General features: G+C 40.5%; 1 protein-coding gene across 2 annotated transcripts in view; it reads right to left on the reverse strand.

Moving 5' to 3' along the window:
- SAMD3 (sterile alpha motif domain containing 3) overlaps positions 1-20730 on the reverse strand; it is a 58241-nt gene extending 37511 nt beyond the window's left edge. Inside the window, exons 1-4 of one of the 2 annotated variants that reach the window (XM_086707820.1) lie at positions 20630-20730; positions 20271-20370; positions 19428-19617; positions 15975-16082 (exon numbers count right to left, since the gene is read on the reverse strand). In XM_086707820.1, the coding sequence (XP_086563946.1) occupies positions 15975-16082; positions 19428-19617; positions 20271-20349 (377 nt within the window). In that variant the 5' untranslated portion in view covers positions 20350-20370; positions 20630-20730. Of the gene's footprint in view, positions 1-15974; positions 16083-19427; positions 19618-20270 lie in introns of both variants that reach the window. The other variant, XM_086707821.1, reaches the window with a different exon arrangement.
- Between the last annotated feature and the right edge of the window lie 814 nt (positions 20731-21544).

A 21544-nucleotide genomic window follows, 5' to 3' on the forward strand; every position in this document is an offset into this window, starting at 1 on the left:
GGCTTGCTTTGGGATGGAAGTGAAGTAGGAGAGGCGAGCCAAGTAGAAGACAAAGAACAGAAGGATTTCCTGAATCAGCCTAAGTAGATTTATTTTCTGGCACGCCCATGGAATCCTTAGCAGTCCAAACAAACTTCTGATGAGTTTTGAAAGGCCGGGCTTCCTTTAGAATGTGAGGTCATATATTATAAAAGTGCATGAGCTATAACGAAGCATGGGGGACAAAGAATAGAGGAGAAAGCACTGTCCTCTCTTTTCATGATAAGCTCCCTGCTTGTTTCCCCTCTTTGGCAGTCCTGTATCAGTGGTGAAAATATGTCCCGGCAGAAATAAGCACATGGATAATTTAATACTTGATCCAACGCAGCAACAGGCAATTCCCAGATGACATTTGTGCTTCAGCCCAAACTATTTCCAGTATGTTTTTCTCTCATTTCATTCAATCATTTAACCCAAAGTAACTGGGGGAGTGGAGGGGGGGTGTCTATGGTATGCCAATTACTCTTCTATAATCCTGATTTCCTTTCCTATTGTAACAACTTGTTTCTTTTCCCCATGATCTCTCCCTTACCCACTCAGACCAAGAGTGTAAAGAAAGGCAAGTTTTGTTTGCTGTATTTTGTGCCTTCCCTAAGTTTTTAAAAGGTGCTGTAACTGTGCAGGTGTTAAACTTGGTTTCAGTACGTTCTATCTCCTTTGCCCCAGGAGTTTCTGGTAGCTGAAGTAGCTGCATGACGTCTTTGGGCTTTTCAGGTTGCAATCTCTTGTTTAGTACTGCATCAGAGGGTAGCTTCAGGATTCCAATGCTAGCAGATAAGGCTTGCTACAATTTTTATCTTCTTGTTCTATATATATTTTTCGGTATGAGTCTTTTCTTCAAAATAAGGGTAGGGACTATATACCACGGTATTATTTTTGTCAAATGCCCTAATTGTCGCTAGGTATATGCAAGATCTATCGAAGCTAGGTATTACAGCTTGCTTTTAATAGCATTCTTAGGCAAAATCAGAGGCATCATTTTGTTTCCTTTACATTGAAGCGATTTAACAAGGTATTCTGGAAGTGAGGGGAATACAAGTTATGCGATCTAATACAAATCCAGACAAGTATTACACAAGTAAAGGGACTCATCAGAAATTTAACATACACTCTAGGGGCACCTGGGTGGCTCAGTCAGTTAAGCGTCTGACTCTTGGTTTCGGCTCAGGTCATGATCCTGTGGTTCATGGGATTGAGCTCTGAGTTGGTCTCTGGGCTGATAGCGTCAGCCCAGACACTCTCTCTCCCTGTCTCTTCTGCCCCTCCCTCACTTCTGTGTGAGTGCACAAGTGTGTGTCTCTGTCTCTCAAATTAAGTAAATAAACATTTTTATAAAATAAAAAGAAAAAAGAAAAAAGAAAAACACACTTTAATTTAGAAGCAGATAACGGCACAATCGTTTCCCATTCATAAAATGATATTTTCATTGAACCAAAAAAAAAAAAAAATCTTTACTGTGAGGTTAAGATTATTCGTAATATCTTCATTGAGGCAGAGTTGAGCAGAATACCAGTGGAAGTCATCCTAAAGCAAGTGCAAAGAGCAGAAAGCAATCCCAAACTGAGCGGACACTAATACTTCTATCCCCACCTCAGTGCCAGGGCTTGTCAACAAAACACCACAAAAGACCTCTGATCCAACGGATCTCAATCCTGGGTATGCAATAAAATCAACTGAAAAGCTTATAAGACTTTTAAGACAATGTTAGTGGCTAGGATTGATCCCAGTCTAAGTGAATCAAAGTCTATTGCACTAAAGAGTTTATATGTAGAGTTTATTTTGTAATAAAAAACGCTTCCAATTAAGTTGACACATTTGATAAATGGCAATATCATCACTGCAATATGCATTAATTTTAAAAAATTATGAAATGAGGTTCTCATGAAAGAACATTCATTGGTTTTGAAATGTTGTTTAACTTTGGGGTGAAAAATCATCTAATTTTGCAGACAGTAGGGGGCTCACCTATGGGAAGGAAGATAGCTGTATTAAGAACAGGTCAAGTTGAGCTCCAGCTCTCTAAGGAAAAATTTCAATGCACAGAAGACAGAGACTGAGCCTTGGAAGTGACCAAAAAGGCGTATGTGTTATCCGGGGACAGGGACCATTTCTTTTATCTCCAATATATATAATTTTGCTTAGTAGAGTTAATGCACAACGACTTTGATGGGAGGATGAATGTGGTCAACTGAAAGGAGTGGTTATCTGAGCAGGGCTGAATTCACTTTGGTCTCAACAATATATCTAACCTTTCAGGGTTCCTCACTGCATTTGCTACCCTGGTAATCCAACACACCATTTATGCTCCCAATATGTCCCTCATATCACTCCCATCATGCCTTTCCTTAATCTCTTGCACATTAACCTCCTCCCAATCTCTTTATTAAGACTGCCTCCTTGAAAATTGATAATGATTTCCTAATTTACAAATTCAGGACCTTCAGGCAATGGCTTTTTCAGATCTTTCTAACCACATGTAGTACAATTGACCACTTTTTCACAGTCCTGTTTTCGTTCTCATTTTCCTATATGCTATTTTACTTGCTTCCCGTCTTCCTGTTTCTCCAAGAACTCAATAATCTCTTTTCCATGCTTTGCCCTCCATCTCCAGCAACTTGTACATTATTCATTTCATACTCAACATGTCCAAAATGATTTATAATCGTTTCATTTCAAAACCAGTTTTCCATTTACTGTAGACTGAATTGTGTCTCTCCCACCAACATTCATACAATTGAAGCCCTAATTCCCAATGACGCTGTGGTGAGAGGACTTTTATAGAAATAATTAAGGTTAAATGAGCCCCTGATATATAGGATTAGTGTTCTTATAAGAAGAGACATCAGGGAGCACACTCTCTTTCTCCATCATATTGGCCATTTGCAAGCCAGGAAGACAGCTCTCACCAGAAATTGGCTGACACCTTGATCTTGGACTTTCCAGCCCCCAGAATGTAAGAAACAAATTTGTTTTTTAAACCACCCAGTCTATTTAATTATGGCAGCTGGGCTAAGACACCATTCCAATTTCCATGTTTCTTTCATTGTATTGCTTTCCCTTAGCAACTCAGACTTAACACTTCACTGTCTTTTTCATCTTAATTCTTTACATCTGGGTATCATGAAAATTTCCCTATATCTTATCTCTTGTATTTGCCTACTTCTCTCCATTGTTCATGTTACTACATTTACCCAGGCATTCAAATGTGGGCTACTTCAGCAATTGACCAGCAGAGTTCTGCTTCTGGAATGGCCTAATTAGCTCACACTGAACCAGCTATCCCTCGAATAATAACTATTAGCACTAGACAAAATACAAAAGCAAATAAACAAGCAAACAAAAATGAATGAAAACACTAGCAAGTAGAAAAAAAAACAGGCAGATTCTGAAGAGGAGTCTACACTTGGAAAAAAAAAAGAAGACATGGAATGAATTTCCTTTTTATGACTTTTGGCCTGAAGGCAGGCCTCAGGCAGGGCTGCTAAAACTCTAAGAGCAAACCCACCATCTTTCTGGACTGCTGAATTAGTGGGCAGAGTCTGGGCAACCTCATCTCTGGAAAAGGAGAGGAGAGTCTCAGAAAGGAAACATCTAATGAGAGGGAACTACAAATTCTGTGTCTAAACGGTCCAAATCTTTGGCTGATCTGGAACCACACATGTGCATAGCTCCATTGCAAATAAGAGAACTAAACTTGGATTTGAGCCGATCCCCAAGAGACAGTTTTAAATGTGAGCCCAACAAATTTTGTTGTTTTGCTAAAACAAACTAACCAACAATCAACACTCTTCAGGTGAATAAGCCAGAATCAAAAGTCTCCACACTGTAACATTCACAATGTCTAGGATATAATCCAAAATTATGTGACATAAACAAAGTCCCAGAAAAGTGTGACTCATTTTCAAGAGTAAATGCAATTAACGGAGTATGATGTTGAGATAATCCAGATGTTGATGAGGACTTTAAAATAGCTAGCATAACAATGTTCAGTGACTTAGAGGAAAATGTGCTTGAATGATTTAAATAGTAGGACATTTTAGCAGTGAAATAGAAATTATTAAAAAGAACCAAACAGAAATTTTAGGAGAGAAAATTACAAAATTTGAAATAAAAAAAATGTACTAGCCAGGATTAACAGTAGAATGGAGGTTATATATTATATACTCTATATAGAGTGAGCTTGAAGGCAGAACAGTAGAAATAATCCAGTCCAAAAAACATAAGGAGAAAATAGATTGAAAAAAAATAGGGTAATAGTTCACTTTTTAAATTCCATGTTGCCATATTTTATCCCCTTAGAGAGTCATAAAACCTTCTCCTTTTGACCTTCTATCTAATTTTACATAAACACTGGTATCGTCATGTCAATCTGTAGAAGAGCCAGAAAGAGCTGGCTAATGACTTCCAAGTGCTCTTTGACCCAAGACATAACCCAGGTACCCAGTACATTAAACCAGTCTTGATTGACACGGTAACTATGCCCAAGAAAAAGAAGCAACTCAAGTTCTAGGCCCCTGGATCCTGGTCTGATTGAATGACCATATCAAACTATGCCAATTCATACCTGTCTATCTGAGGTCAGGACACCTTAAGAAAGCTGTCAATGAGGCTATTCAAAAGTAACATCTCTCTGTAGCTTGCCAGGCTCCCGGGTTCCTATGGAGAAGCCCTTCCTAGGACTCAGTTGCCCTGCCATGATAATAAAGCGGATACCCAGGACTACTGTCTCTAGAGAGAAGACAAACAAGATGTATAAACAAAAAACAGAGCTTGACAAGAAACATATTGCATGGAGAGTGGACTGTTGCTGGCCTCCTATGTTTGTCCTAATCATATAACAAATTTTGCCTTAATTTGATGAACACTTGGGCTACCACTTCAACTGTTATCTTTTGGAGCAGTTTATTCTGAAGAAACACTCACTGGTTACCTTTGTTTCTATGACTGGAATCTACAGAGGAGCTCAGCTGTCTCTGGGTTTACGTGATCTGATAACTGTATATCATGTGATGTGATCTGATAACTGCACATCACATATAAGCCACATGCAGTCCAAACACTCAAGAATCCAACATTTCTAGGGACTATTCCCAATGTGTTAAGGAATTTAAAAAAAACCTCAGGTATTGAAAGATTGCTGGGATTAGACAGAAGCCACTGTGGAAGTTTCACTGCAAATCTACAAGTCCCATAGTTTAAAGACCAAGTGTATGGGAAAGCTGAAACTTTGCCTGTGAGACCTGACTGTACTAGATGTTTTGCCTTTTGTGATTCATCATGTGAACTTCACCCTTTTCCCAGTTGTTATAGGCATGATAATCTTCCTTCTTCCTTACAAGGTAACCCACATGTTGAGTGACATGGGTGATTCAGGATTCTCCTGTCCCTAGCCATCATGTACTATGCATTGAACACGGTAGATAGGCCATCAGGGACCCAATGTGCTGTGTTTATCTCTTCGACCAAGAGCATCTCCAGTATCTGGTCTTGCTGAGAATAGTCTTATTTCTAAGGGCAGCCTGAGGCGGGCCTATTCTTAAGTTATCAGCCCTGTGGGTTCCTGGAACTCTCCAAGAAGAGGAAAATAACTGATTTATTAACATATTTGAATGTAAAAAATGTATGTTTGGAAGGAAAAACCTGGAACTATTCCCTGCAATAAAAACCCCATTTAGAGCCATTGAGTGTTGGCAGTTATTTTATCCCCATGAAAGCAGACACTCTTGCTTTAGGGAGACTGTAAACTCTTGAACCTCCAGACCAAAAAGTGTCAGCATTTCTTTGTGAATTAAAACACCTTAAGAGTCCAAAGCTTTTGCTTCCAATTTAGTGGACTCTCATATTTAAAGAAATTTTCCCATTCTCCCTTTACTTATCTCCACAAATAAAGCAGGTGATAAGGTTTTTAGATTCTATAAACAAAAACAAAATTCATGGTGTGTAACTTCTTAACATCCCAAATTTGAATTCATCATACTTAATACTTAGGACAATTCATAACATGGTCCAATTTTGTGCTATCTTATCAGCTATTATCCAATGTGAATTCTCAGATCCAGCCAAAAATCAAGCCTTCTATATCTGCAGAACACCCCATACATGTATCAGTAGTTGCTTCTCTCACCCAGAAATCCCTGAGCTTTCCTCATACTCCTAGGCTCATCTTAAGCACTTCTGGTGAACTCTCCTCCATTCTCCTGGCTCTCAGGTGGTCTCCCTTATCTGAATCCCCCACATGGCCTCGTCCAATGTTGGCCCCATGGGTACTGAGCTAAGTCTTGGCTCCTCATCTGTTTTGATTTCCCTATGAATTTGCTGAGTGGAACAGTTTGTAACAAAAATGTAAAAGATTTAGGAACATTTGAAAGAGATATAAAATATTAAATGTAATATTCTATGACAGATAAAGACGGTCTTTAGTTCCATACATTTTTGTTTTCACACATAAAATCGCCATCTTTCCAGAAGGAGAGTTCCGCTATATTAAAAACAGCCCACCTACCTCAAAAGAACCATTGACTAGCAAGGCATCAAGCCAATGTGCCAGCAAAAAGAAGTGCCACATCACTAAGTCCTTATGTTTGAGATATGCAAACCAGTGGGACCCAAATGCTAGAGAGGCAGATCTGGGATTGGAGTGGAGTCTTCTGTATGCACAAAAGGTATCCAAGAATTAGACTGGCTGGGGAGAATTGCAAAATGATCAATGTCCTCTCCCCACCCCCCCCAGTAAAGCCTCCCAAAAAGGAACTTTCTCAGTGTCTCACCAAGCTTCAGCTGCATCCCATGTGGCTTCGCTACAGAACCAGGGGCAGACTTCCCATCACACTCATCTGAATCCTGGTTGACTTCTGGAGCCATAGTCATTTCATGTATCATCCCTGCTATCTTAAACTTCAGAGAACAAATGGCACCTTTCTCCAGGAGCATCTATTTAGAGATAATCTACTACTTCAGGGACTGTGATGCTTTTCTAATTTTATAAAATAGTATAGCTTTCTGGTCCTCCAGAAAAAAGAACCAAGGACAACTGGATCACGTGGCTGTGAAGAATGGCCATTCAGGCCAAAGGGCTTGGTCTTCACATCTGAAGTAGCACAGGGGTAGTACTGCCATCATGGGAAGAGAAAGTTGTGACAATTGCAATGCTTTCCAGGGACTGGACTGAAAGATTGTGTCCCACAAACCATTTTATTTTGAGATCTCATTTTCATTTTCTTCTTCTCCTCACCCAAACTTACAGACTTTATCCACTGAGAATGGTATAGATTGGCAAGCCCAGTGTTACATGATCAACTCTGAAACTAAATGCATGTAACCACAGCAACATCTAAAAGCTTAAATGTTTTTGGAACATAGAAGAAGAGGGAGGAAGCTATAGCAGCTTAGATATCTGTTTAAAGAAACTGCTATCACTTTAGCCTAGAAAAGAAAAGGATGTTACAATATATGTATTCAAAATAATGATCAAACTTGACCTAACTACAAGTTAAACAGAAATATTGCTCTGTGTTCTATGCCAGTACTCTGGCAATTGCCTGCTTTACTTTACCTAGGCAAGACTTTCCACTGCTAAGAACACAAGATGAACAAAAAGTTTGGCAAAACTCTCTAAAGAGGCACATGCCAATGAGCAAAGTGAGACGCCACCTCTGAAAACAGTGAACAGTGTCACTGCAAGACATACATGGACTGTGACGGAAATGTTGTTTTGTTGCCAGAAATGATGGTACCTACCACTAATTCAGAAAAAGCTTGCTCCACACTCTCAGCATTTTGATATTTGCTTTTAATTTATGTTTTATAGTGACAGGCTTTCACATCTGCCATTTAATCCGTGAGTCTTCCAGAAGAATTTAGTTTCTGAAGTGCATGTGTGAACACATACTCAGATACAAAAAGGGGGTAGAGATGTGAATGGCATCAGGCATGTGCTGTAGTGTAGACACACTCCTCTCAAATTCTCCCTGTCTTTGGCTGCCAGTGTGAGTGTCAAAGACCCAGGAGCCTTTGGGGCCTTGACTAATCACAAAAAGAAGCCAATATAAATAATTATTTTACGTCTTCCTATTATCCAATTCCTCTTGCTATTGGCAGCCCTACAAAAATCCAGGAACTTCTAGCTTATACTTTCAATATTTATGCTTACTAGCATGATAGTCACAAAAACCATAAATAGGTCTCAGAGCTATCATGCGTGAGTCCCTTTTTCATTTTTGTTTCTCTTTCATACATAAGCAAAATTAATGAGACATTACCTACTTAGTTGTTGCAAAGTGGTTCAGTACTACTATTTTGTAGTTTAGAAGTGTCAAAATATGATCACTTAGGATTGAGTGGATCCAGGGCAGCTTTTTAAAAAATCCACCTTCATACGACTAGACCTTTGGATCTGGACCTCCCAGAGAACAATATATGTCATGTCCTTACAGCATCTTTTTTTGGGGTGGGGGGGGTGCGGTGTGCAGAGTATTGTGCAAATTTCACTTCTCAAATCTGATCAGAGTGCTTGTTTCATGTGCCTCTTGGGCAAGACCTTTAGTGACTTGGTCTTCTCCCAGCAGCCCTGTTCACCTGCTCATCTAGCCTGGGGTTGGCCAATTCCTCTACTATGGAGCTTCATAAAGATCACAGTTTTACATTTGTAAGGATTCAGGTAACCTGATTTATCACTGACTGTCACAGTAGTTCAGGGCATTCAGTGGCTCACTGAGGAATGTAGACAATTCTGAACAAAGATAGTGAGTCCCTCTCTTTGACAGGCTGTGTTATTGAACAGGCGTTCAGGCTCACTCCCATCAGGTGTGTACTTCCATGTAATGTTAATATGTAAAGTAGTGAGAAGAAGCTCTGGACTTATCTATTTTTCTTCACTCCATTGAATTCTATTGAATAAACTGTTAAGTATCTCCTTCACGATGCAATTCTGCCATAATTTGGATATGGCACCACCATTATTTCAGGCTCTGAAATACAAGGAAAAACTTACCACCTAGCAAGACTCTTCCCTCCACCTGCATTAATTAATCAAGTCCTCTTGATTTTCTATTTAAATATCATTTTCTCTATTACCACTGTCTTAGTTTGGACCGTCACCATCTCTTGCTTAAACTTCACCCTAGCATCTTCCTTCTCTCATGCTTCTCCAGTCCCTTCTCTACATCACTGCCTCAATACATGATGAAACACCCCTGTAATCCATAGCAGTAGTTTTCAGTTCTCATTATATATTAGAATTGGGTGTGTAACTTTAAAAAATACTGATGTACAGGTCCCACTCTGTCTTTGTTTGGGCTGCTGTCACAAATTAGACTGGGCGGCTTAAACAACAAACATTTATGTCTCCCAGCTCAGGAGGCTGGAAGTGTGAGATCAGGGTGCTGGCACAGCTTGGTTCTTGGTGATTTCCCTTTTCCTGGTTTACAGAAGGCAGTCTTCTTGTCCTCACATGGTGGAAGGAGAGCCAGAAAGTTCTCTGGCTTCTTCTTACAAGAGCACTAATCCCATCCATGAGATGGGATTCACCTTCATGACCTAACTACCTCCCAAAGCCCCACTTCCAAATACTATCACATTGGGATTGGAGTTTCAGCATATGAAATGTGGGGGGACACAAACATTTAGCTTATTGTACATCACCAGAAATTCTTCTTTTTTTTTTTCTTTTTTTAGAGAGAGACAGAGCAAGCAGGGGAGGGGCAGAGACAAAGGAGAGAGAGAATCCCAAGCAGACTCTGTGCTGTCAGCATGAAGCCCAAATGGGGCTTCAACTGTAAAATGATGACCTAAGCTGAAACTAAGAGTCAGACGCTTAGCCTACTGAGCCACGTAGGTGCCCCAAATCGTCACCAGAAATTCTTGTTGGTCTAGTGCTTTGCTACTCAAGAGTGGCTCTCGCACTGGCATTCCCTGGAAACTTATTGGAAATGTTGACTCTCAGTCAACACTCCTGACCTATTAAATCAGAATCTGGGGGCGCCTGGGTGGCGCAGTCGGTTAAGCGTCCGACTTCAGCCAGGTCACGATCTCGCGGTCCGTGAGTTCGAGCCCCGCGTCAGGCTCTGGGCTGATGGCTCAGAGCCTGGAGCCTGTTTCCGATTCTGTGTCTCCCTCTCTCTCTGCCCCTCCCCCGTTCATGCTCTGTCTCTCTCTGTCCCAAAAATAAATAAACATTGAAAAAAAAAATTAAAAAAAAAAAAAATAAATAAATAAAATAAATCAGAATCTGCATTTTAACAAAACGCCCAGGTGATTTTCAAGTACAGAAGAGCTTGAGAAGCAGTGGTCTAGGGCGCTGATATATTTTGCTTAAATCTTGCAGGTTAACCTAATATACAGTTGCTCTGCTCATGGACACAGCCCGGAACCTCCTTACCTCTTGAATGGCACCTCTTACCACCTCCACCAACTCCATTGTCTCCACTGCTACCTCTCACTGTCCAAAACTACCGACTCCACAGAAGTCCCTATACGATTTCAGGTGTTTGTACCTTGGTGCATGCTGTTTGCTTCGCTCTGAATGTCCTTTTCCTTTCCTGCCCTATTTTGCTTTAGATAAGTTTCTAGTCAGCGTCCAAAATCCCCACAGAGGGCTTCTCCATACTCACTTCCCTGAAAGTCCTATTTCTCCCTCTTTTGTGGTATTTCTGTACCCTGTGAATTTCTACTTCTCCATCCCTTTCCCAATATTGCAGTTATTAGCTTCCATATCTCTTGCCTACTAGACTCGGAGGTCCCCTAGGTAAGGACTAAATTGCCCTCCACCTCACCCACAGTCTACCTAACACCTAGCTCATGATGTATATTCAGTAACTTTTGGACTGAACAAAGAGGGAAAAAAGATTAGAACTCAAGCTTACTTTAGCTCTCTAAAGACTTCATATTAGATTTAATGGGAATGCGCAGGAGTCGGAGAATTATTTATCAATGTGACAGCCCAATTTCCCCTGATTCTGTAGTTCTTGTTTGGCTGAGCCCAGATATCCTCCACTGAAGGAAACTCACCAAGTTCTAGCTTAGTGAGCCAGTATCCCTCGCTTCATTTGAGTCTCTGCTCCAGCATCACCTGGTCAAAGTCAAAAGACTTCCCTGAAAGTGCTGAGATAGAACGTTCCTGAATACACGGGTGCACACACACACGCACACACACTCACACCACTCACTCTCTATCTACCCCTCCCTTTCCTTTGTATTATTGGTCTCCATAGCACTGAAATATATTATAATGTAGTGTCACTTTTTTTTTTTTTTTACTTTTCTTCTCCATTAGACTGTGGGATAGGAGGTTTGGTCTGCCTTGTTCACTACTGTATCCTCAGTGCCTAAACAAAGTACCTGGCACAGAAATATTTACATATGAAATGAACGCTGGCTTAGCTAAGAAATCTTTAAGTCCGTATTTCCTAAGGTGTTTTTTGTAATATTAACAGATGTTGCACGGAGAAAGAATTCTGGGTCAAACAAAGTGAAATGAGTTTTCTGTCTATAGGACTCCTCATAGCATTTACTGTCTCAGTGCACTGTGGGAGTCTCCAATTAAGGACTAAAGTTAGAATGTAATACTTACAAAGCACAGATGCTTTAGGTACAGATTCTATACACCTTGTGGTGGGAGATGGTGCGATCCTGCATTTCCCTCTGAAGGGTCCTCGCTCCACTGACGTGGGACGATTTATCACCTGTTGTCTTTGGTGCGCTTCATTGAACCTCCTTTTTTTTTTTTTTTTTTTTTTTTTTTGCGCACTGGATAAGAGGCACATATGACCGTGGTGTCCTTATCTGAGCTGAATGATAGAGCCGGCGGACGACACATCAAGTGTGGACCCACTGCCCTTTGCTTTACTGAGCTTAGGCAGATGGGTAAGATCACTGAGCATTTCCAAGGAAATGTAGACCAAGGAAAAAATCATTAAGATGATTTTTAAATACACTTGAAACCATGACTAATTTATAATTATGACCTAAGGGAGAAGCAAAACATCTGCACACATATGCTTAAAGTTTAAGCAAAGTGTTTTTAAAGTAACATTTAAGAAACCTCTACCTCTTTATTTGATTTCATGCCTTATTAAGTACTAAAAGGGAAGCAAATTGTACAAATGAAAAACAAAGGACGGCATTGAAAAAAAAATCTCTTTCCAAAGGGTCACATCTAAGATGGATCCTCATAATCCTTTCCTTACATCAAAGACGCGCATTTAAGCAATTCAGGAAAGAGCGTGGTATCACCTATCACCAGAAAAACCTGCACTACGTCACCGCACCCTAGTGTTTCCCTGGGACACACACATCTCTAGTAGAGACTTAGCCAAGGTCAGGTGAACAGCTTGACTCTGGAGCCTTCTTTTTCTTCTTGTTTGCAAATAATCTGAGTGGAAAGCACGTGTTCATGGAAAAAATATCACAAGAACGACAGCCACCTTGTACGGTGTGTTAATAGATGCCAGGTACTTGAATATGTTATCCCATTTGGACCTCACGAACTACACATGCAGGTGGATGTTCCCACCCTCTGTTGTGCCGAGACCACCTGGCAAGCAAGTGGAGGCAGGATTCCAGAGCAGGTGCATGCCCAAAGTGGGCACTTGTTCCACTGTCCCTCCCTGTCTCTTAAAAGCACGTGGCTTCACGAAAGCCTCCGAGCCAAACAATGTAATCTTTCTAGCCTGTTATGTGTAAGTGGCTTATAAACTCCTGGAGTTGAACCCTGTGAAAAAGTCAGCATATTTAGTATGAATTGTATCAACAGATCACAAAAGAAATTGACGTTATTCAAACATTTATCCTGCCCCACGAAGATACATTCAGTCTTTCGCTGGATCATACATACCCTCAGTTCAATTTAAAAACTCCTACGTAGACTCTGTGTGCCAAGGACTGTGCCAGCGCTGTTTATAACGACAAATAAGGCATGGTCTTTGCCCAGAAGGTGCTTTCAGTCTAATGAGAGAATAAAGACTTTAAAGCGACCAGTTCCGTTAACTACTTTTAAAAGTCAAGCAAGAGACACATAGAGGATACTACACAGATGCAGGGCTCTTTGCCCGGCCTGGAATAACAAAATGGAAGGTTCTTCTAAAAGAGGGATTTTGAGCAGAATCTTCAAAGATGAGCAGGTAGGGAAGGGAAGGGAACAACACAGCCTGATACAAAAGCCATGCAACAGCCCTTAATCAACCCCTGTTGAATGAATAACATGCTAGGCAGATGGTCAGAAGGAAGGTATCAAGGGTGGCTCCCTTGATATGGAGCTGGATGATGGAGCCCCTGTCTGAGATAGGCTGTGGGAAGGGAGAAAATCTGTGCCATGCCAGGCACGGCTCTAGATAAAGGGCAGAACTGGAGGGAACATATTTAAACTAGGTACATTGTCTTTAATCTGTCTCTACCCACAACACAACTGATTGCCCAAGAGGAGACAGCTGATCCATGCTGGACCCCTTAGTTTCCCTTCCCTGGGTACCGAACTAAGCAACACTGAAAGACCGAATCGGTTGACTAGGATAACCTGAGCTGTTTTCAGGGAGCATTTAATGTGGAGTCAGTGCTATGGCAAGGTACTCATATGCCAGCCAGTCTGCACACGGCAGAGCAGCCATGAGTAGTAGGATAAATCCACCCTCCTAGGGAGAAGCAAGGGAATGAGGCAGACAAGGAAAGCAGAACAGAGACAGAGATGGCCATCGCATGGCTCCGTGAGTGCAAGGACAGCTTCCTCCAGGCCCAGAGAATTTACATGTTTTGCCTCTGTGTGTTGTGAAATGTTTTTATTACAATAAACCCCCCTTGTCTTATGTTAGTTTGAGTGGCTTTGTGTCTCTTGCACTCAAATACATACTAAGGCAGGGGACACGAGTTCATTTTTTGAACATATGTAGCTCTGAGGTGCTTGTGGATAGTGAGGGGCAGTCACATAGCTTAGGAGACACTTACTGATTACAGAGAAAGGTCTAGGAATATTGGCTCTGGTTTCCAAACCCTCCTATTTCTTTCCATTTCTCAGCCAGTCTGTTTTTTTCTCCCCCTTGCCAAGTTCTATGAAGAATGAGAATTACCATGAGGTCCAGGAAGTTTTCCTTTGACCAACCGTGTGAAAAAAATGGCAATAATCATCATGCCCTGCAGGTATCACAGAACCATTACGAGGATGAAATGTCACGAGAAGGCCTAGAAAAAGAGAAAAGACCTACAGAACCCATAAAAGGTTGTGTCCTCACCTCCCACTGGCAGCAAGTAGGGAGAGAAAAGTCCTATGGCAAGTGGCAATACCACCTGGAACAGTGCTCCCGGAGCGGTGATAGTGCTACACTGAGTACTTCCCATGTGTTTCCACTGTGCTCAGCACTTGGCAGGCTTTATCCATGGTTAGATGATGGTTCTCACAAAAGTACCATGAAGAAAGTATTATTGTTATTATTCCCATCGTGCAGATTTGTATACTGATTCACCGTGGTACTAGGGTCGCACTACTGGGTCTAATCATCTCTCCTCTTCTCTCTACTCACACCTGAACAGTTACAGAAGGGACTGGCTGCTGCTTTTGGGGGCTAAAGCTAACGGAAAGAGTAGTTGAGAACTCATGGCTTATTCCATACACCCAGAGCCACATCAAAGGAAAGCCCTTGAAATCAACAAGCACCCATGAGCAGAAAGCAGGAGAATGAAGCCACCTTTAAAATGGATTTACATCTTCTGAACCATAGGAAGACCATCGGGACTAAGTCTCACCTAGGTCATTGCCTTCCACCTTCTTGTTCACCACCCCAGACAGGAGGCGATGGGCCCTAACGCTGAGAGATCTTCAGGAGCTGGGGTCTCTGTGCCCAGGGATGGGACGCAAGGTTGAAGACGGTGAAGAAGGAAAGAGGACAGAGAGGCCACCCCAGATCCGAGGCCCATTTTGCAAGTGCTCCTGATCAAAGGTGCAGCTTTTTCCTGCCTTTGAGGAATTACTGGGACCGGGCACCTGAGGTCTGAGACTGCAGCCCTTCGTCCCCTGAGGTCCTGCCCTGATGGCCCTAGATCCTGCCTGAGGTGAGAATAGCATATTAGGGAAAACTCTCCAGAAGCCTCTTGACTTCTCTAAACCTCAGTTTTATTGATTTACAAAAAAGAGAGACTAACGACCACCCTGCAAGACTGCTGTGGACTAAAGAAGTTAGTAATGTAAAAGTTTTGTGAAAACTATAAAGGGCCACACCTTGGCTTGATTATTGCCTGAGTATTCTCCTACGCAAGTTGACATCTTCTCCCTTCAATGACAGTACATTTAAAGGAAAACATTTGCTGGTCGGTGGCTGAAAACCATATGCATCACGACTAGTGCATGAACCACATAGGCCAGGAACCGGAAATGCTGTATAAGCTATCATGACTTTTGCACCACATCTTACCTGCAACTGCCCCCAGAACTTTGTCTGACTTTCATATTCCTGGGTCTAGTTCTCTACTTTGTTCCAACGTAGCCCATATATTGAAATACACTACCACATAAAATCCAACGTAGGAATATAAGGAAGTGTTTACCAAAGCAGTGTCTCCATCAAGAGCAGTAAAGTTAAAAACAACCACAACTACAAAATTCAGAGCCAAAACAAAGACTCCACAAAAGGCATACGCTAGAGGACACGATTCACTAAATTCCGTTTTCGTGGCTATTGCCAATCACCCCAGTTTATGACAGAGAAATCTTCTTTCTCCTTAACATGTACTTGAAAGATGCTTGGTATCATCTCAAAACTTCACTTTTTCAATATAAAGCTCATAAATTTTCATCGTCACCTTTTACCAAATCTCTTCATCACTTGATAAAAGATTCCCTTGCAGCAAAACGAAAAGTTTCCGCTTTCGAAATACATCGAAACAGATGAAATCTCAAAATATAAAGACAAATATTATCATTTGGCTTTAAAATGTTTAGAAGTTAGCAACCCCACCTCTGTTTCAGTACTCTTTGGTCAATTAGTCCATTATCAAGGTTTTCAGCTGGATAGAAAGATGGTGTGTGCTTCCCACAGTTGGCTGGGCTAGAGGACTGTTCATCCCTGTCACCAAGAAAGAAGAGTTGGGTTAGGAGCTGTTCAACGGGAGCCACAACCACTGGATCTCATGGCAGCTCGGAGGGTAGAAGACAGCCCATAACGACACCTTCATCTGTGTCCACCTCCAAGCTCCACGTTGGGGGTATGACTAAGAGAACGGAAAAAAATAAAAAATAAAAGTAACACGGGAGCACTGGAGTCATCTCACGCAGTGGTTCATAGGCGCCAGGAGGTAAGCTGATGCCACTTCCCAGTGCTTTTCTCACCAACTGGTCATATTTATAAATGGTCTTACGGCAATCTAGTCCTCTTTGAAATGATGGCGATAACTGAACATATCCTTATGGGTTAATATCCTTAGCCTGCAAAAAAAAAAAATGTGATTAACTCCATCCGATTACTTCTCCACTCTCTGCCATTTTGGGAGATCGTGTATTATCTGTGAAATGTAACACCTTTCAAACCACAGTCCACTAACTCCCTCACTTTATGGGTGATACAACTGAAGCCCAGAAGGAGAAGCAAGTTGCTCACCAACACAAGCTACTGAATAGCAGAGCCGGGAGCTGAGCTCGGTTTTCGAACTTTCCGGCGGCCTGTGATTCTTCTACCAGCTCCAACAAGAACAACAACCAAAGAGCAACTGTAAATACTCCTACCTAGTACATATTCCTATGATTTGCTCACATCTAAATAGGATGCCAAATATCCTTTCCAGATGTGGCCTACAAATACTTTTCAAAATATACTAGACAACCATTAGCCACTAAAAGAAATCTGCACTCACATCGATACCCATCTGCAATCTCCAATATAGAATGCCACTATAGACTCTTTAGAAGGAGTCTTAAGCATTATTCATTCTGCCCACTTCATTTTGCAGTTGAATCTAAAAAAAGCCAAGCATGTTTATAGCAGCACTGTCAACAATAGCCAAATTATGGGAAGAGCCTAAATGTCCATCAACTGATGAATGGATAAAGAAATTGTGGTTTATATACACAATGGAATACTACGTGGCAATGAGAAAGAATGAAATCTGGCCTTTTGTAGGCACATGGATGGAACTGGAAAGAGTGTTATGCTAAGTGAAATAAGTCATACAGAGAGAGACAGATACCATATGTTTTCACTCTTATGTGGATCCTGAGAAACTTAACAGAAGACTATGAGGGAGGGGAAGGAAAAAAAAAGTTAGAGAGGGAGGGAGCCAAACTATAAGAGACTCTTAAAAACTGAGAACAAACTGAGGGTTGATGGGGGGTGGGAGGGGGTGGGTGGGTGATGGGTACTGAGGACGGCACCTGTTGGGATGAGCACTGGGTGTTGTATGGAAACCAATTTGACAATAAATTTCATATTAAAAAAAATCTTTACTCCAAAAAAATAAAAATTAAAATTAAAAAAGCCAAGCAAATCTCCAAGTTTAGAGGAGTAGCTATCATCAGAAGAGAGGTTTGAAATCAAGTGTTTTGATACCCAGCTTTAGGGTTCTTTCTACTGCACCAAGTTCCTTTCTTTATTTAGCACTTCCTGAAAGGGTTTAATTAAATAGCATATTCTCATGCCACTCTTCATTATCATGATTCCCATGTGATAATACATTTGTCAAATGACAACATATTTGACAATAACCAAATATAGCCAATAAGCGTTTAACCAAATATAACCAATAACCCCGCCAGCAACTGTGGTTTTGTACCAGATTAATTTAACCAATACTTAAAGTGAATAAGCTATTTCCTGGGTAGAGTGAAAGCCCCCACTCAAAAATTCCTGGACTACCAGTGTTCCAAGTCTTGGCAATATTTGAAACTGGCTTCCTTAACCAGGTTAACAAAGAAATGAGACTATTTGAAGGAGGAAAGATTTTCTCAAAGCTTAGGTTACAACCAACATCAGTGAATTAACATGAAGTTAGGTACTGAATTACTTTTCACAACCTACAGAAGAAGCAACAGGAGTATCAACATTTAACTTAATGCAAGGCAGTGGTAGAACCAGGAATTAAGCCCAGATTTCCTGGAAGTCCTGCTAGTTCTCATTTACTAGAGAACACTGTAAACTGATTTGCAGTGGAAACAAGGCTGTCTGTTTTCTTCCAAGCTGTGCCTAAAGCAGTATCAAGATTCCAATCAACTGAAGGGAACTTCCAGCTCAAAAGTCCAACTCATCCAAGAATGCTTGGAATTACTTTGAGAGCTGTTTGAGGTTCACACCCACGCTTTGCTGGAAAGGAATAGAAGCATACAATGGGAACTTCATCAAAAGTCACATATTGATGAGTGTGATTTTACATAGATATGTCAAAAGAACGTTTAAGAGAAATCCTTCAAATAAATCAGATGGTAGAATCTTCAGGCTGATCGTGGACCATTCCTTCAAGACTACCTTTTCCCCTCCATGTTCCAAATAACCAAATATTCTAGAAATAAAATTACTTAGGCCACGTCTCCCTAACATTGTATTCTCTAACAAAGAACAAGACAGGAATACATATTATTATAGATACGATATGAAAAACTAAAGACATAGACTGGTATTCATCAACATCATAATCTTCTGTTAAAAATTAATGAATAATTATTTAATACTAGAAACTGCAAAAAGTCTCAAAATATGGGGGAAAAAAAAACAAGTCAGAATGCTTGAAATGATCCTGGGGCATAGATTTGTAAAGTGAACATCTTAATTTTGTAATTCCTGCTATCATTCCTTTTCACTGCATTAGTCAGTGATAAAAACAAACAAACAAACAAACAAAACCATCCTTGAACTTCAAAGGCACCACAATTTTTTCTACATAATTTTTGTGGGATGTGATCTTAGCATTTAGCATTCTAGGGAGAAATTAGAAAACTCATTGTGGCAAGAGTCTTTAGCAAATTATACCGCGCAAGCCTCTAGAGGAGATTATAAATTAGTCACTATAAGAAATCCTTGGCAAATAAATAAATACATAAATAAATAAACAAGTTTGGGGAAAAGCAAAGGAACAGTAAGAGATACCTTTCCCCAAACCTGATTTTAAGACCCAAGCTTCAGGAGTCCATTCGCACTCCTGCTGTATGGACACTTCAACCACCTGCTACAGAGCCTTCTGTATAGGAACGCCCGGTTTACAGGACTTCCCTAACAACTGGAGTCAGTGTTTAAAAGTGGTGCATTAAAAAAAAAAAAGTATCTTGATTCATAAAACTTTGTGAAAGTGTCCTTGATGCAGATATTAGAAATACTGTACACACCATCTAGCTGAAAATGGTCCCAGTTTTCAGAGTTTTAAACCCCAAACGTTGTGCTTGGGGAAAGCACAGCCTCAACACGAAGGTCATTCAGGACCAGACTTACGGTGAGACAGCTTTTGCTCGCTGGAGAGGGGCTGTTTCTCTAGGGCTTCCAGGGGGCTCCAGTCTTTGACTCTTCTGCTTATATTTTTTAATTAAATCCATCAGAACAGCCTGGTGCCCAATTTTCTTTACCAGTTGCTGAACCATCCGATCATTAAGTGCTAGAAGAGCAGCCCCACTTATTTCTTCTTCTGGGAAAAAGAAAAAAAAATGTTTCTGCACGCTTGCCTGGTAAAGCATTGTAATAACACACAGCACTCTGAACAAGGTTAAAAGGATCCTCTAAACCTGTCCTCTGAAGTTACAAAATTATCTCTATTTTTACAAAGATAGAACACTGATACCGCATCATTCCCAGTTGCTCTCTGCTCCTAGGAAAGTCTCAGAACATGGAGTCGCGATAACACTTTTTACTTCCACATTAAGGCCTGCCCCTTCCAATTTCTCTGCAACAGGCATTGTTTTTATAAGGAAAAAAAAAATCTTTCAGAGAATCATTCTTCTAGTACCACCCAGGCAATATCCAAAACTTGTAAATCCCACACCAAACAGAACACATGCTGCATTAAAGATACAAGCAATTGCCAAATGCATATATCAAATATGTATTTTAACTCTTAATTCTTTGTTTTATTTGAGCTCTTTTTGAAATACTACATTCTCCTCTGGATGCTAGGTCAAATGCAAACTCTACCACGGTCAGTAGAGAAAAGAAAATTCCCTACTGCAAGGACTCCACACCCCCATTCACATGCATTAGGAAATATAGTAATTAGCAGTTAATAGAGGACACTCAATATTTAGGCTGCTGTGTTAAGATTTTTTCAAAGTGTAAACAACTCACCTTGAAACCTACGAACTAGCTCTCCTAAGTTTTTCTCCACCAACCAACTGCAGACCTGATCAACTGACCAAGCTTCCATTGCTGTGTCCTGTAAATACACCTGTAGAATAAAAGGTCAGAGAAGGATTCTTCAGTTTTTCTCTCTGATTGTTGTTCTTTTATTTTTATTTTGTTTTCCAATCAGCTCTCTAATCTCAGCTCCTCCCTCTGCCAGACTCTTAAACTCTCAATACTAAGCTTCTTGAAAATTACTCTTTTCCGAATACACATCTAAAAGTTACTAATAAAACAAATACTCTTTTAAAAAAATGAGACTGGTTTGAACCTATTTCCTAGTCTCATTTCTCAAATTTCTTCACCTTCTCCTACTTTTTTTCCACAGGCATCCCTCAGCTTTACTAACAGACAGCCAAAGCCGTACAATGGTACCCAATCCTGTACCATTAACACCCAGGTTTCTTCACAAAGAAAAGAAAGGTGTGAAATTCACCACTACTAGGCTCATCAGGAAGTGGTTGACATTTACAAAAGGGGTGGGCAGGGGAGGCAGGGAGGAAGGATCAGATAAAAGCCTGACAAGATTCTTAGTAAACCAAGATTGTTTAACCCCTTGATGTTCCCAGCTAGGAAAGAGAGCTAGCTTGTAGTGTTTCAGAGGACTTTGTTTTAGCAGGAGGAGGAAGTAGAAGCCAGATTTCTCAGAAAAATCTGAATGTTTCTTTCCTTCCTTCCATTAATACTCTTCTATATTCTATTCAGTGCTAGAACTTTATGCTTGGTAAGATAACTAGGAAAAATGAGCACATTGATGGAAAACTTAAAAAAAAAATTGTGTCGGGCAAATTCAAAGTGGGAAAATAACTAAGTGCGTTCATAATCAGAAATGAGTGTGTGCATACAAAGTTTGCAAGTTATGTTCCTTTACTGTTCAGTTATTTTTACAGGCCACTCTTCTTCTGCAACTGCGTAGGAAACCTCATAAAAGTATAGCAATTTCAATAATTTTTTAAAATTTCTCTTAACAGCTCATTCCCTGTGTTTTATAATTCAATCCAAATTACTTTAAATGGACTGGGGAGGAACTGAAAAAACTTAAAACTTTTCATCTTTTAACATTACTTCCTATTTTAACTCTTGATCTAAATGAGGTAGGTGTTCAGTAAGACCCTGGGTCTTCTATAAAGACAGGACAAAGCTTCTCTTAGAGAAATTGGAGCCTTAAGGAAAGATAGAAATTTTTATTAGATCATGCATGTCAATTTTATCGCTAGAAG

The sequence above is a fragment of the Puma concolor genome, chromosome B2 (assembly GCF_028749965.1).
Source record: "Puma concolor isolate L17-30 chromosome B2, mPumCon1.1.hap2, whole genome shotgun sequence".
In the NCBI taxonomy this organism is placed as follows: Eukaryota; Metazoa; Chordata; class Mammalia; order Carnivora; family Felidae; genus Puma; species Puma concolor.